Source organism: Helianthus annuus, chromosome 15, assembly GCF_002127325.2.
Source record: "Helianthus annuus cultivar XRQ/B chromosome 15, HanXRQr2.0-SUNRISE, whole genome shotgun sequence".
Classification (NCBI taxonomy): Eukaryota; Viridiplantae; Streptophyta; class Magnoliopsida; order Asterales; family Asteraceae; genus Helianthus; species Helianthus annuus.
In genome coordinates this window covers 3235839-3249303 of record NC_035447.2, presented here as the reverse complement: position 1 = coordinate 3249303, position 13465 = coordinate 3235839, and the positions used below count along the sequence as shown (strand labels likewise).

The 13465-nt window shown below is 36.6% G+C and overlaps 1 protein-coding gene across 1 annotated transcript; it reads right to left on the bottom strand.

Annotated features, from left to right (window-relative positions):
* Positions 1-10106: 10106 nt before the first annotated feature.
* On the bottom strand, positions 10107-10493 carry LOC110913148. The gene has a single exon (XM_022157998.1). The coding sequence runs from the start codon at positions 10491-10493 to the stop codon at positions 10107-10109; it is 387 nt and encodes a 128-aa protein (XP_022013690.1).
* Between the last annotated feature and the right edge of the window lie 2972 nt (positions 10494-13465).

Below are 13465 nucleotides of genomic sequence, written 5' to 3'. Positions count from 1 at the left end.
CATTCAGTTTGATAAAACGACACATAGTTATCAATTACAGCATAAGAGCGATTACAATGGCAGTATCTTATTTTATATCTGGCCTTGCCACCCGTGTGACGATGGTCATACCACTATTGGGTCCAGTCACCCAATTAGTGACGTTTGTCACTGTTAGGTCTTACTAGCCTAACCCCTGTTAGGGCTTATAGCCTAACTGTGAGAAATTAGTAATGTGCACAATACCCCACTAACCAGCGATCAAGATAACCACGACTTAATCCCTGTAATTATAACACTTTGAAAATACTTTGAGGTATTGTAAAACAGTTTGATAAAAAGAAGAATGACTCACATTGCAGATTTAACGGGCAAGATATAAGCCTACTGATTTGCCTGTGATTAACCTAGTTTAAATAATCATACACACACACAACCGGGTTAGTAACTAATTCAGCAGTTACGTCAATTCACGAGATCAAACCTTCACATCGATTAACAAGTGCGATACTTAATAATTCAATCGGATTCACAACGAATAACAGAGCATAGTCCGAATTCGAACAGCACTCTAATATTCAAGTCGAAATCACGACGAATAATCAAAGTACAAGCTCAATTTGAGCAGCACTCGGACAATCGTTGGATAGTTATAATTGATCGGACGTTGAATCGTAATAGCGATCGAGTTATTACCCTGATTGTGGCAGCACCTCGTGATTAGTGTGTGTGTGTTGGACTGTTTCTGTGATAACTCGGTCTACGTAACTCGATTTTATGTCGTTCCAAAGACAGAATTCAAGTCCCAATGCCCAGTATTTATACATGAATTTGGCATCTCCCGCGTGTCGCGGAAGGTGACAGGGATTCTCCCGCTACTCGCCTGGGAAACCCACATAGCCTAAGGTAGTGTTGCTGTGGGTATAGGCCTGCTGAGTTGGTTTCGACTGAAACTTAACTCCCACGTAAAATTCGCTAAGATATTACCAACTAGGGTTTATCCCCCTCGAGTTTTAGGGGCCCTGATCCTGATTCTGATTGTTATGAAAATTTTAGGGTTAGTGCAGAATTAGTTGGGTGTCTTAATTAGGGTTTTCTTATTGGATAATTATTATCCTAATTACGGGTTTTATTGACAGTTGTTACATCCTCCCCACCTTAAGAAAAATCTCGTCCTCGAGATTTACTGGAAAAAATGTGGATATTTTCGCTTCATTTCGGACTCCAGCTCCCAAGTGTATTCTGGTCCCCTCTTTGAATTCCACTTGACTTTGACCAACACCAGTCGTTTATGCTTGAGGAATTTGATTTTTCGATCTTCGATAGCCAATGGTTTCTCTACGAATTTTAACTTTTCATTTACCTCTATATCTTGAAGTGGTACTACCAGGGATTCGTCTGATAAACATTTCTTGAGATTGGATACATGAAATACATCATGTACTCCAGCCAATTCTTCTGGTAGTTGTAACCGATAAGCTACTGGTCCTATTCGTTGAATTACTGGAAATGGTCCTACGTACTTTTATCTTATCTTTCTTTTCTTACCGAATCTAATAATTCCTTTCCAAGGAAATACTTTCAATAGCAATTTGTCTCCAACTCGAACTCGTACGGCTCTTGCTTATTATTTGTATACTCTTCTGACCGTCTTCAGCCTTTCCTTCGTGATACTAAATATCACAATCGTAGTCACCGAGGATTTCCTTTTCCTTATGTTTAATTCTTGTTGCTCAAATATGTATCTTAAATTCTTATGACCCGTATGGATAGTAAACTTATCTCCCTACAGATAATGTTTCCAAATCTTAAGGGTAAATTTATGGCTTCTAAGTTTAGGTTTAAAAGTGGTATTACTTTCTTCGTGCTTTTGCAATTGTCTTAATGCATACACAATTACCTTTTTGCGTTGCATTATCATATATTCAAATTCTAGCTTTGTAACATTACTGTATACTTTAAATCTTCTGTTCCTTCTGGTAAGGCTAGAATTGGAACCTTTATGTTGTAAGATCCTAAAGGCTTTTTCTGGTTTAGGTTTTTATTCAACCTTAACTGTTTTGGCTTAGTTAGGGATATATCTTGTATGGAGAAATATTCCAAATAATCTATCTATAGTATCTGTCTAAATTTACAGAATTCCTAATTTCTCTTTAGGGATTGCGGAAATCTTCCATTTAGTAATTTGCCGCTATCTTATCAGGATCTAAGTGAATACCTTCAAGATTCACCATGTGTCCTCAGAATTGTACTTTTTAAAGTCAGAATTCATATTTTGAGAATTCGGCATATAGCTTTTCTTTTCTTAACAAGGTTAAGAGTGTATATAAATACTTACAATAATCCTCCTGACTTTTGGAGTAAATAAGTATATTGGTGATAAAACAATTACAAATTTGTCCAAATATAGTTTACATATTCTGTTTATCATGTCCATAAACGCTATTAGGGCATTTGTTAATTCGAAGGGCATGATTGTGAATTTGTATCGTTCATACCTAATCCTGAGAGCGGTTTTAGGTATGTTTTGTTCTTTCAATTGATGATATCTAAAACACAAATATATCATAGACAATTACCTAGTGTTCTAAAGTTGATCAAATAGATCCTTAATCCTAGAGAATGGGTATCGATTCCTAATTGTAACTTTAATTCCCTATAATCGATATACCTTTTCCTTGATTCGTCCTTCCTATAATACTGAAGCTTTTATCACAGAGAATTCGAACAAGGTTATTTAACCAATCTATTCCTATAACATCGAATCCGGCTAATAACAAGTTTACAGAAAATTTTATGTCCTATTAATTCTATCTTTGCTTCTTGCAAAATATTATTTATTCTCGCGGAATTCTTAATTGTTGTTTTAATTTATAAAAGTTTGCCTAAGGTTGGCTAAAGATAAATTAGGATTTGACAGAATGAAGTATTTATAAAACTTTGGTTCGCACCAGAGTCAAATAATACTTTTGCATAACGTTGGGAACTAAAACGTACCAACTATGATGTCAGGAATTAGTTCAGCTTCCTGAGTAGTTAATTGAAAAGCTCTTGCGTTTCTCTTGGTAGTCCCTTCTACAGGTTTCGCCTTTTCGTTTGTTGGGTTGCCTAATTTTGGGCAGTTTGTTCTGTAATGTCCGGTTTCTCCGCAATTGTAGCAGGTTATTGCCTTCTTTTTCCTGCAATCCTCTTCTCGATGTCCTGGATTTTTGCAGAAATTGCAGCATCCTTTGCATTTTCCAAAATGCTTTCCGTTGCAGGTATCGCAAAATGGAATAGTAGGGAATCGCCCGGTTCCTTTTTTCCTGAGATTGCTATTATTACCAATATGAAATTCTTGGGAAATTTTCTGGGCTAACTCCTTCCTCTTATTTTCTTCCCGAGTGCGCACCAGTCCATCAGTTAGAGTGTTAGCTAATTCTACCGCATCGTCAATTGTGCGGGGTCTCGCAGCTTTAACAATATCACGAATTTCGCTAATCAAACCCCAGATGTAGCGAGATATAAGTACCGGTTCTGGCGAAGCCAGAGTAGGTACGATTCTGGCATACTCAAAGAATTTTGAAGTATACCCTCGACAATCTACGTCCACCATTCGGTGACTTAAAAACTTATTTGCCATTTGCTCTTTCTCATATTCGGGACAAAATTTCCTTTCTATTAATCGCTTAAATTTTTCCCAACCCATGGCATAGGCTACGTCACTTCCTTTGGCTTGTAACACTGTATTCCACCATTCTAATGCTTCTTCCTTGAAAAGGTGCGAAGCGTACATAACCTTATCTTCCTCAACACATTTACTTATTCTGATCACCGCCTTGGTTTTCTCCAACCAACGCAGTGCCGCAGTTGCCCCTTCATTGCCTGCGAACTCTACAGGTTTACAGGCAAGGAACTCCTTATAAGTGCAACCAGGCGTTGCAGCTTTCCTTTTCTTAGGGAGCGGAGCTCGTCGCGGTTCATTATCATGATTAACATGATCATTTCCTCCGTTTACGCTATTACTGAAATTATCTTCAGAAATATGTTTGCTAGGAATGATTTGCTGTGGTTCTACGGGATTTTTAACAGCAGTGACAATTGCTGGAATAGCGTTGGCTATCCCTTGAGCAATCATTGTTGGAATAGTGTTGGCTATCCCTTGAGCAACGATATTTTCTATATCTTGCCTAGTCATATATTGATCCCCTGATTGATGTTCAGATTGATTTTCCTCGTTAACTGGTTCATTATTAGCATTTTCCATTGGATAACTAATTCATAGATGAATAATTAGTATATAAGAAATAATCCAATGTTACACTTAATTGCACATAATCACATAAACGAACACAAATTTGTAAATTTTCTAAGATTTTTATTAGATCATGCTTCTATATACAACTATTTTATTCTCTATTTTACACATAGTAATTTTACTATTACTATTACATAATCGTACTTCATAAAATCCCTTGTCCTTTTGTTAAATAATAATCTAGTAACGGTGTTCCTTCGGATCATATTTCCAGGAGATCTGTTTCCCCATCTCTTGGATCCTATTCCCAACATTTATTAGTTTTTGGTCAAAGTAGTGAAGTCTAACTGTATTCTTGTTACTCTTTGGTGGATTTGGTAAAGGTTCTAGATTGGACTGAGAAAAAAGCTTATAGGGATTGTTCTGTAACTGTATTTCATGAGTCAACCATTCGTCTATTTCGAAAGGTTGCGAGTGTACTGAAAGGTTTGGGATAACTGATTCTGAGTTCATCGATAGTCGTGCTTCATTAACAGTCTTGATAGTATTATAGTCTGTTAATGTAAAATCTAACTCTTCTTGAGATGGTAACCCCTCAATTTGCCTAGAGCTTTCCTCAATTTCTATTCCCTTAGACTTGGGTTGCTTGAGAGGTAAAGCGTTAAATTCTATAGGTTCCTCTATGTCTGGTATATATCTATTAAAATCTCTGGAAACCTCTGTTCTTACTGGATAGAGATTTAACTTCTGAAGGGCATCAGATAAATCACTCATGCTGTTTTTTGCAGAATACACACAATTATTATGTCAGAATTTATAACAAATTTTGATAGAAATATATGTTTAACTACCAGAACAATTAGAATTTTAAAGTACCCTAAGTTTTATTTATAAATTTATATATTTACTGAATAAGACTTTTAGACTTGTAAAGGCACTAAAATTTTAGTCTAATTTATTTATTAATTGCTAAACATATAAAATCTGTTCCATACTATATGCAATAAATCAGATAATAAAGCACATAATCACAAAATAGCAATTTAATAAAATTAAGTATTTTCTAAATACTTAATAGGCTTAAATCAGTGGCTTGATCAGTGGCTCTGATACCACCTTTTTCTGTCACGGCCCCCGCGCCCGGTTTGACCCGGTCCAGGAGCCGCGGGACAGAAAAACCCATGGTATTTATGTTTACAGCGGAAGTCTTAACAGGATCGGTTTAAACTTAAAAATTTGCCCGAGTATTATTTATTTACATTTCAGGATAAACCCCGTGAATTTCATAATTTCATTATTTTACAAACATGTTTATTTATTTATTTGAGCCACTCCTTCAAGCTTGATGGTGCTCCGTAGCACGTGTACTGAATTCACAGTATGTCACATGAAACATGTTGTAAAAAGGTTTTGTCAGCGGGGAAATACTGAGTGAATCATTCAGTTTGATAAAACGACACATAGTTATCAATTACAGCATAAGAGCGATTACAATGGCAGTATCTTATTTTATATCTGGCCTTGCCACCCGTGTGACGATGGTCATACCACTATTGGGTCCAGTCACCCAATTAGTGACGTTTGTCACTGTTAGGTCTTACTAGCCTAACCCCTGTTAGGGCTTATGTGACACCTGTGTCACCGCGACCATCAAACAAATACCAAGCCAATGAAATATTGTATTTCATACTTGGGATCTTGTACAAATATGTGTATCTTTTGCACATATCAATTCTTGTTCAATTTCAAACTTTATATCGCTTTCTGGAGAATTATACGCAAACTGGTGCGTAAATGTACTCGGTTTAATGCGACAAATACTCCGGAACATCAACATATACTCAACATACCTTAAATAACCTTTACATAACTTAGAAATAAGTTTTGAAGGCTTTGGTATAGCAAAAACAAGTTAATTCGCTTAAAGGGACTAAACTTGACAAACTGCAAAAGTATGCCAATTTGAACTGTAACGAACATTCCGGAACATGTCCATAAGTTAAACATACCTTAAATATCCTTTACATAGCTTAGAAATAGGCTTTGAGGTGTTTGGCATGCTAAAACAAACTTTTGGATCATTCAGGGACTAAAAGTGTCAAAAAGTGCACAAGTTTGCACTTTCGCGCATAACTTACGTTCTGAATACATCCGGACATCCAAAAATTTATGTAAGCATCCTTATATTATGCCTTAGTGTTGGGCATGAGAAAAATCCATTCGTCGCGTCATTTGGATCGTCTTTCGCGCTTATGCGCATTCCGTCGTAATTAAGCGAACATCGCAATCGTACGGCCAAACGAACCGACATCCGGAATATTTTTGAGCATATTTCATGTCCCCTACACTTTAACTTCATCTTAGAGCCTTGAAATGAGGTTAACGGGGCTTAAACGTGCCAAAAATGGGCCAAAATACGTGTTTCTGAAGTGCAGGGACCAAAATTGTAAATTCTGATCTGGGAACCTTAGGCGGGGCGCGTGAGACTGTCAGACAGAAAAATCTTTGCATTTAATGCAGTTTGGCCTTTCGTTCGATCAAGGGGCAATGCCCTTTCACCCAATCAGGAGCCAAGGGCCAAGTTCTGACTTACCACAAGAATTTGACAAGTGTACGCTCGAGATCGCGGCACGATATTCGATAAACGATCCTAACGGTTCCACTTTTCCTATAAATACCCCCCCTTGTTCCAAAAACCCACAAAATCTGATCTTAAGGCTCTAAGTTGGAACCATTGTTCCATACCTGAGCTATTTGATCTAGATTAGCACTCGGGGACCTTCCGTAAGTCTTCTTTCGCTCTTTTATCGCTTTTCGAGTCCGAAAGTCAACATTTTGTTGACTTTCTGCATTGACCAGCTTATGGTCGATGCGAAGTTCATGGAACTTCATAACGTGAGCGTGATCACGATGGTTATAGTCCGTAGTGACTATACCTACTGATCACCACGTTAACTAGGCTCAGTGACGGGTCGTAGTTTCGGCCAAAATGTGCATTCTTGCATATTTTGTAACCAAACTACTCGTGAGCATCAAAGCCGTTTGTTTTGATGTCAAACCTGTTTTCTAAACTTAGTTAAGCATGTTCTAACATGCTTAGCTCGTCACTTTTAGTTTAGTGCTTATACAGGGTCGTAAGGTAAGCGATCTAAACCATCGCTTATACTTTCGAACCCGACCCATTTGGTCGATCTTTAGGATCCGACCAAACACATTAGGTGACCATAGCTATAACCTTCCGAGGTTATACCTTGTGGTCATGATGTTAGGCGTTCCAGACGCGTTCTACGCGAACGACGCGTTAGGGTAGCCTAAGCTACCTAAACGGGTCATGATGGGGCGTAAGCACTTAGGTTAAGTTTCATTTTAGTATGTAGGCTTTGTTAAACCATATTACACGAGTCTCCATACTCGTTTGGTTTACGAACCCGCATACTATCCGACCCTCCGATTTTGGTCCGGTATATTAATATAGCTACCTATTAGGTGCCGTTTGATATCCCGTGACCTCTAGCATTATCTGGTTATTATACAAGGAATTCAAAGCAATCTCAGGTGAGTACATTGAACCCCTCTTTTACTGTTTTCCAAACTGTTTTGGGGTGAAACACATGTGCCTACTTGCTACTTTCATGCTTTCCGGTTTTCACATCATATACTGCTATGTTCGATAGTACATATATAGTACATGATTTCATTGTGTTTATGCTATGTATGCCCATTGTGTGCGTACTTAGTACATTGCTTTACATTTCATGCTACGTACGCCCATTGTGTGCATACGTAGTACATTGTTTCACATTGCATTACTGTTGCATATGCTCATCCAGCATATGAACACATTACACTACATTTTGAACCGTTGTACTCTACAATACATTTCATGCTACGTACGCCCATTGTGTGCATACGTAGTACATTGTTTCACATTGCATTACTGTTGCATATGCTCATCCAGCATATGAACACATTACACTACATTTTGAACCGTTGTACTCTACAATACATTTCATGCTACGTACGCCCATTGTGTGCATACGTAGTACATTGTTTCACATTGCATTTCTGTTGCATATGCTCATCCAGCATATGAACACATTATACTACATTTTGAACCGTTGTAACCATTTGACTATGTGAACCGTCTTAACCCTTCAATTATATGAACCGTTTGTATCCGTTGGACCGTGTAAACCAGTTGTATCCGTTGATAAGACTTACAATTGACAATAGACATTTGACTATACATAAACATTTATACCGTTGTTAAACATTTCATCTTGATGGTTTGGTTTGAGTAAGTGATTTAAGTAACGAGGCATGTGTAATATGATACAAGCATTGTGGATACGCCGCTGGTACATCCTATATATAAGTGCTTGTATGGTATTACATACCGTAGCGTTATTTGAATCATTTCAATTTGAGACATAGAACATTTTATACAAATAACACGCTTTTCACAAGACATTGATTTACAAACAACAAATCTTATACAAACTCTTTTTACATGGTTATTCAGTTAACCATGCATTGTTCTCTTATTTATACATATCATTTGATCTTACCGTTTTTCAAATGATTTACAAGACAAAGCAAAATACGAGGTTCATGACTAAACATTTTCTCAAACTCAAGTCATGAATTCCGTTTTCACAAAACCAATGTATCTCACAGGCATTTTTATGCTGACGTACCTATTTTCACATGTGTTTTCAGGAGATGATGCATAGGACTTATCAAGACATACTTAGGCGGACCTGTGCCTTAGTGACTTAAAACGAGACAAGAACTAGTTAATTTATGTTATGTACACTTTGATTCTTGTTCAGACAATGTAAACTTTCATGTTTGATTTATAAAACGAAACTTCATTTGCCATGGATTTGAAACAATTGATTCTGTTACAACACTCCCCGACGTTTCCGCCACGTTTTGTATGTTCTACGTGGTCGGGGTGTGACAGCTTATAGCCTAACTGTGAGAAATTAGTAATGTGCACAATACCCCACTAACCAGCGATCAAGATAACCACGACTTAATCCCTGTAATTATAACACTTTGAAAATACTTTGAGGTATTGTAAAACAGTTTGATAAAAAGAAGAATGACTCACATTGCAGATTTAACGGGCAAGATATAAGCCTACTGATTTGCCTGTGATTAACCTAGTTTAAATAATCACACACACACACAATCGGGTTAGTAACTAATTCAGCAGTTACGTCAATTCACGAGATCAAACCTTCACATCGATTAACAAGTGCGATACTTAATAATTCAATCGGATTCACAACGAATAACAGAGCATAGTCCGAATTCGAACAGCACTCTAATATTCAAGTCGAAATCACGACGAATAATCAAAGTACAAGCTCAATTTGAGCAGCACTCGGACAATCGTTGGATAGTTATAATCGATCGGACGTTGAATCATAATAGCGATCGAGTTATTACCCTGATTGTGGCAGCACCTCGTGATTAGTGTGTGTGTGTTGGACTGTTTCTGTGATAACTCGGTCTACGTAACTCGATTTTACGTCGTTCCAAAGACAGAATTCAAGTCCCAATGCCCAGTATTTATACATGAATTTGGCATCTCCCGCGTGTCGCGGAAGATGACAGGGATTCTCCCGCTACTCGCCTGGGAAACCCACATAGCCTAGGGTAGCCTTGCTGTGGGTATAGGCCTGCTGAGTTGGTTTCGACTGAAACTTAACTCCCACGTAAAATTCGTTAAGATATTACCAACTAGGGTTTATCCCCCTCGAGTTTTAGGGGCCCTGATCCTGATTCTGATTGTTATGAAAATTTTAGGGTTAGTGCAGAATTAGTTGGGTGTCTTAATTAGGGTTTTCTTATTGGATAATTATTATCCTAATTACGGGTTTTATTGACAGTTGTTACATCGATCTTGATTCCGGTTAACATTCAAGATATTGAGCCAAATGAATGCAATTTTCACCTTCACACCGTCTATATTCCCGAGATTATTTTGTGAAATCACACCAGTGATTGGGGAATTGTATACGATCTCATAACCCGCCACATGCAAGTTACAGTTACTAGTTACATTAACTGAAAACCGACCACTATAACGGTCCAAAGTGTAGCCAAACACACCATTTGGAAGAAGACCAACCGGGAGGTTGTAGCTTTGTAGAACCTGATATGCAGATACCCCGTTATTTCCCTCGGTGAATGGGAATAAAAGACCAAGAGAAAAGCAAAGAAAAAACATTTCTAGTGTCTCCCTCTTTGGTTTGGTAAGTGCCATTTTTGGTATTAGTGATGGATTTTTGTGTGTTAGACTCTTAAGACTAGATGGTGTATATATAGGTTCAAAAATTATACTAGCATATAATCAACTATCATAATTATGTTTCAAGATATGTATTTTTAATGTGGCAATCACTTGGTTCACATATTTTGGAACATAAAGTTCTTTCATTAAGCCTACTTATTTATTGTACTACTTTATATGTTGGTTTCAGTCAAAGCACATATCAACTTTTTAGTCATTTTATAATATTTTTACATATTTCTTTCAAATTTGAGGTAAATGTTAAGTTCATACATATTATTCCTTATTTAAAATATTAGTTATTTGATGTAAATGTTGGTTGATTTGAAGACAATTTTAATATATTTTACTTTACTTAAAAGGGTAAAATGCTAAGTTAAGTTCATACATATTATTCCTTGTTTAAAATAGTAGTTAAAAATAACATGAAACAAATATTTAATGTAAAATCAGCCATGCACATACAATTCATTTGACTAGAGTGTGAAGACCAAAATAAAGAACAATCAGGGGCGGATCCAGGGGTGTTTTGGGGGTTCCTGGGAACCCCCTCGATTTGGAAAAAATAGTGGAAATCTCGTATGATTTGGAAAAAATTAGTGAGAATCTACTAAAAGGAACCCGGTAAAAAATGTTCTTGGATCCGCCACTGAGAACAATAAAGCATATACTCGACAGCAGGAGAAGATGAAGCTGTGAAAAGAGGAAGATAGAAATGATATATTTATTTCATTTTAGTTATTATTTGAGTATACCAATCAAATTAATCACATTTTTAGGCTGAAATGACGAAAATATTTATCATATAATAGCATTATAAAATATGACTAACCCTTTACAAACAAGCTTCATTTCATTGACTAATTGACTAAATATGAATTTATAACTCACAAAGCTATTATGTTTTTAATTATGTTAGGATTGGAAAGATGAACATTTTCAATCACTAAAATGAAAAACAAAAGCACAATAATAATTCGTTTTAATTATGTCGAGGTAGGAATCCAGAAATATTTATGATATGAAGGGTAGATGATAAAATTTGATAGCTCTTTATTAACCACTAGGGATTGAATTTTTTTTCTTGAAGATTTGTATTTTTATCGGTTTTGCCTATTCGGTACATGTATTGGTACCAACTTTTAGGGATTTTAGTATTTGGTACTTTCGGCGTCGGTCGCGGTACTTTTTCGGTAAACATGGTATTGGGACCTAAATTTAGGACTGCAACCGGTCCAAGCCAGGTTAGGCTCAAGCTCGAACTTAAACGGGCCAACTCAACTCGGCTCGTTTATCTATTCTAGTTGAAAAGTTCAGCTCTAGCTCGGCTCATTAAATCTTCGAGTCAACTCGTTAATATAATTTTTTTTTTATTCTAGTTGAATGGTGATGGTTTTAAGAAATGGGGGCGGCAAAGTGTCAAGCACCACATATATCACTACTTATCATTCACATGTAACTATGTTGAATGGTGTTGGTTTTAAGGAGGGGGGGGGGGGGGGTGGGCAAAGTGTCAAATACCACACAAACGCCACGAATAAGAAAACTAGCATAAGTACTATACAATATATTACAAGAGTATTAAGAATCTAACAAACAACAAGTACCGCGCTGTAAATTGTCACCGACGCCGCATCACGCGGCTTTCCCGCTAGTTTTCCTAACAAATGTTTAACCAAAAGGGTCAAATATAAAAAAATAGTGAAAAGTCCAAAATCCGACAAGGTTTTTACTACATGTCGGTTCGGTTCAGTTATGGTGGGTATGGAAACACTGATAATCATAATAGACCCGCTACTTTCGGTTTTCAAAAAAAAACAATTAACCGACTCACCAGTTTTTTTATTTGGTTCGGTTTCTTCAGTTTAGTTTTGTCGGTTAATTTGGTTTTTGAACACCCCTAGCTGAAGGTCATACACGGTGAATATCCTATAGGTAGGGTCGGGTATCCAATACCCCAGTTGAGGTATTTTTTTTTTCTGGTTTGGATTTTTTTGTGCGCCTCTACTCTATTTATGCCTAACGGTTGCTTATAGAGTTGCAAAAAAAAAAAAAAAAAAAAAAAAAACTGAAACCGGAGTCGGAAAAAAAAGCCGGACCGGGGTATTAAAAAAAGCCGGTTTTTCGTACTCGGAACCACACCTGACCGTACCCACCGAGTATGCATATGGTATATATTTCTATGTAAAAAACTGTAACCGGAACCGAACCCGATTTATACCCGCTTGTACACGGGTTTTTTTAATACCCGTACCCGGGTTTTTTTTATTAACCGGAACCGGTTTTCCGAATACATGTTCATTTTAATTGTTACATGTTTTTATTTTTACAGTTTAATAATGAAATATTGTGATTTTTAGTTATCATATTAATTTGTTTCGGCCGATCTTAGTATTTATTTTTTTTAGTAGATTTCGTTTAATGTTCCATTCTTAAAAACATGCTTTGTTTGCAACAAAAATAAAAGTTAAGCCATCTTAGAATCAAGCTTTGTTTGAAACATAAAATATCTACCTCAAGCTTCTCGTGAAGGTAAATGATCAGTTATCACAAACGTTACAGTTCAATGTGTTTGATTTCCGTTTTGTGTTTAGGTCTGAAGGTGTTTTGTGATGTATGTAGTTTTCATATAGAAACTTTTGGGTATATATGTTTTCGACCCCTGGTTCTATAGAAATTTTTGGGTATATACGTTTTCGTCCCCCCTCCCCGCGTCGGAAATCTCAAGCTTCGCCACTGTTAATTACGATAAGTTCTATTAGAAATCTCAAGCTTCGCCACTGTTAATTACGATAAGTAGTTGGAAATTCACTTTTATGTTTATATTTGTATAAATACAACTCCATGTGTATTTATATTTGTATAAATAGTAAAAAATAAACAAACTTTCACGAACATAAATGAACAAACAACATGTGTGTTCGTGTTCGTTCATTTATTAAATA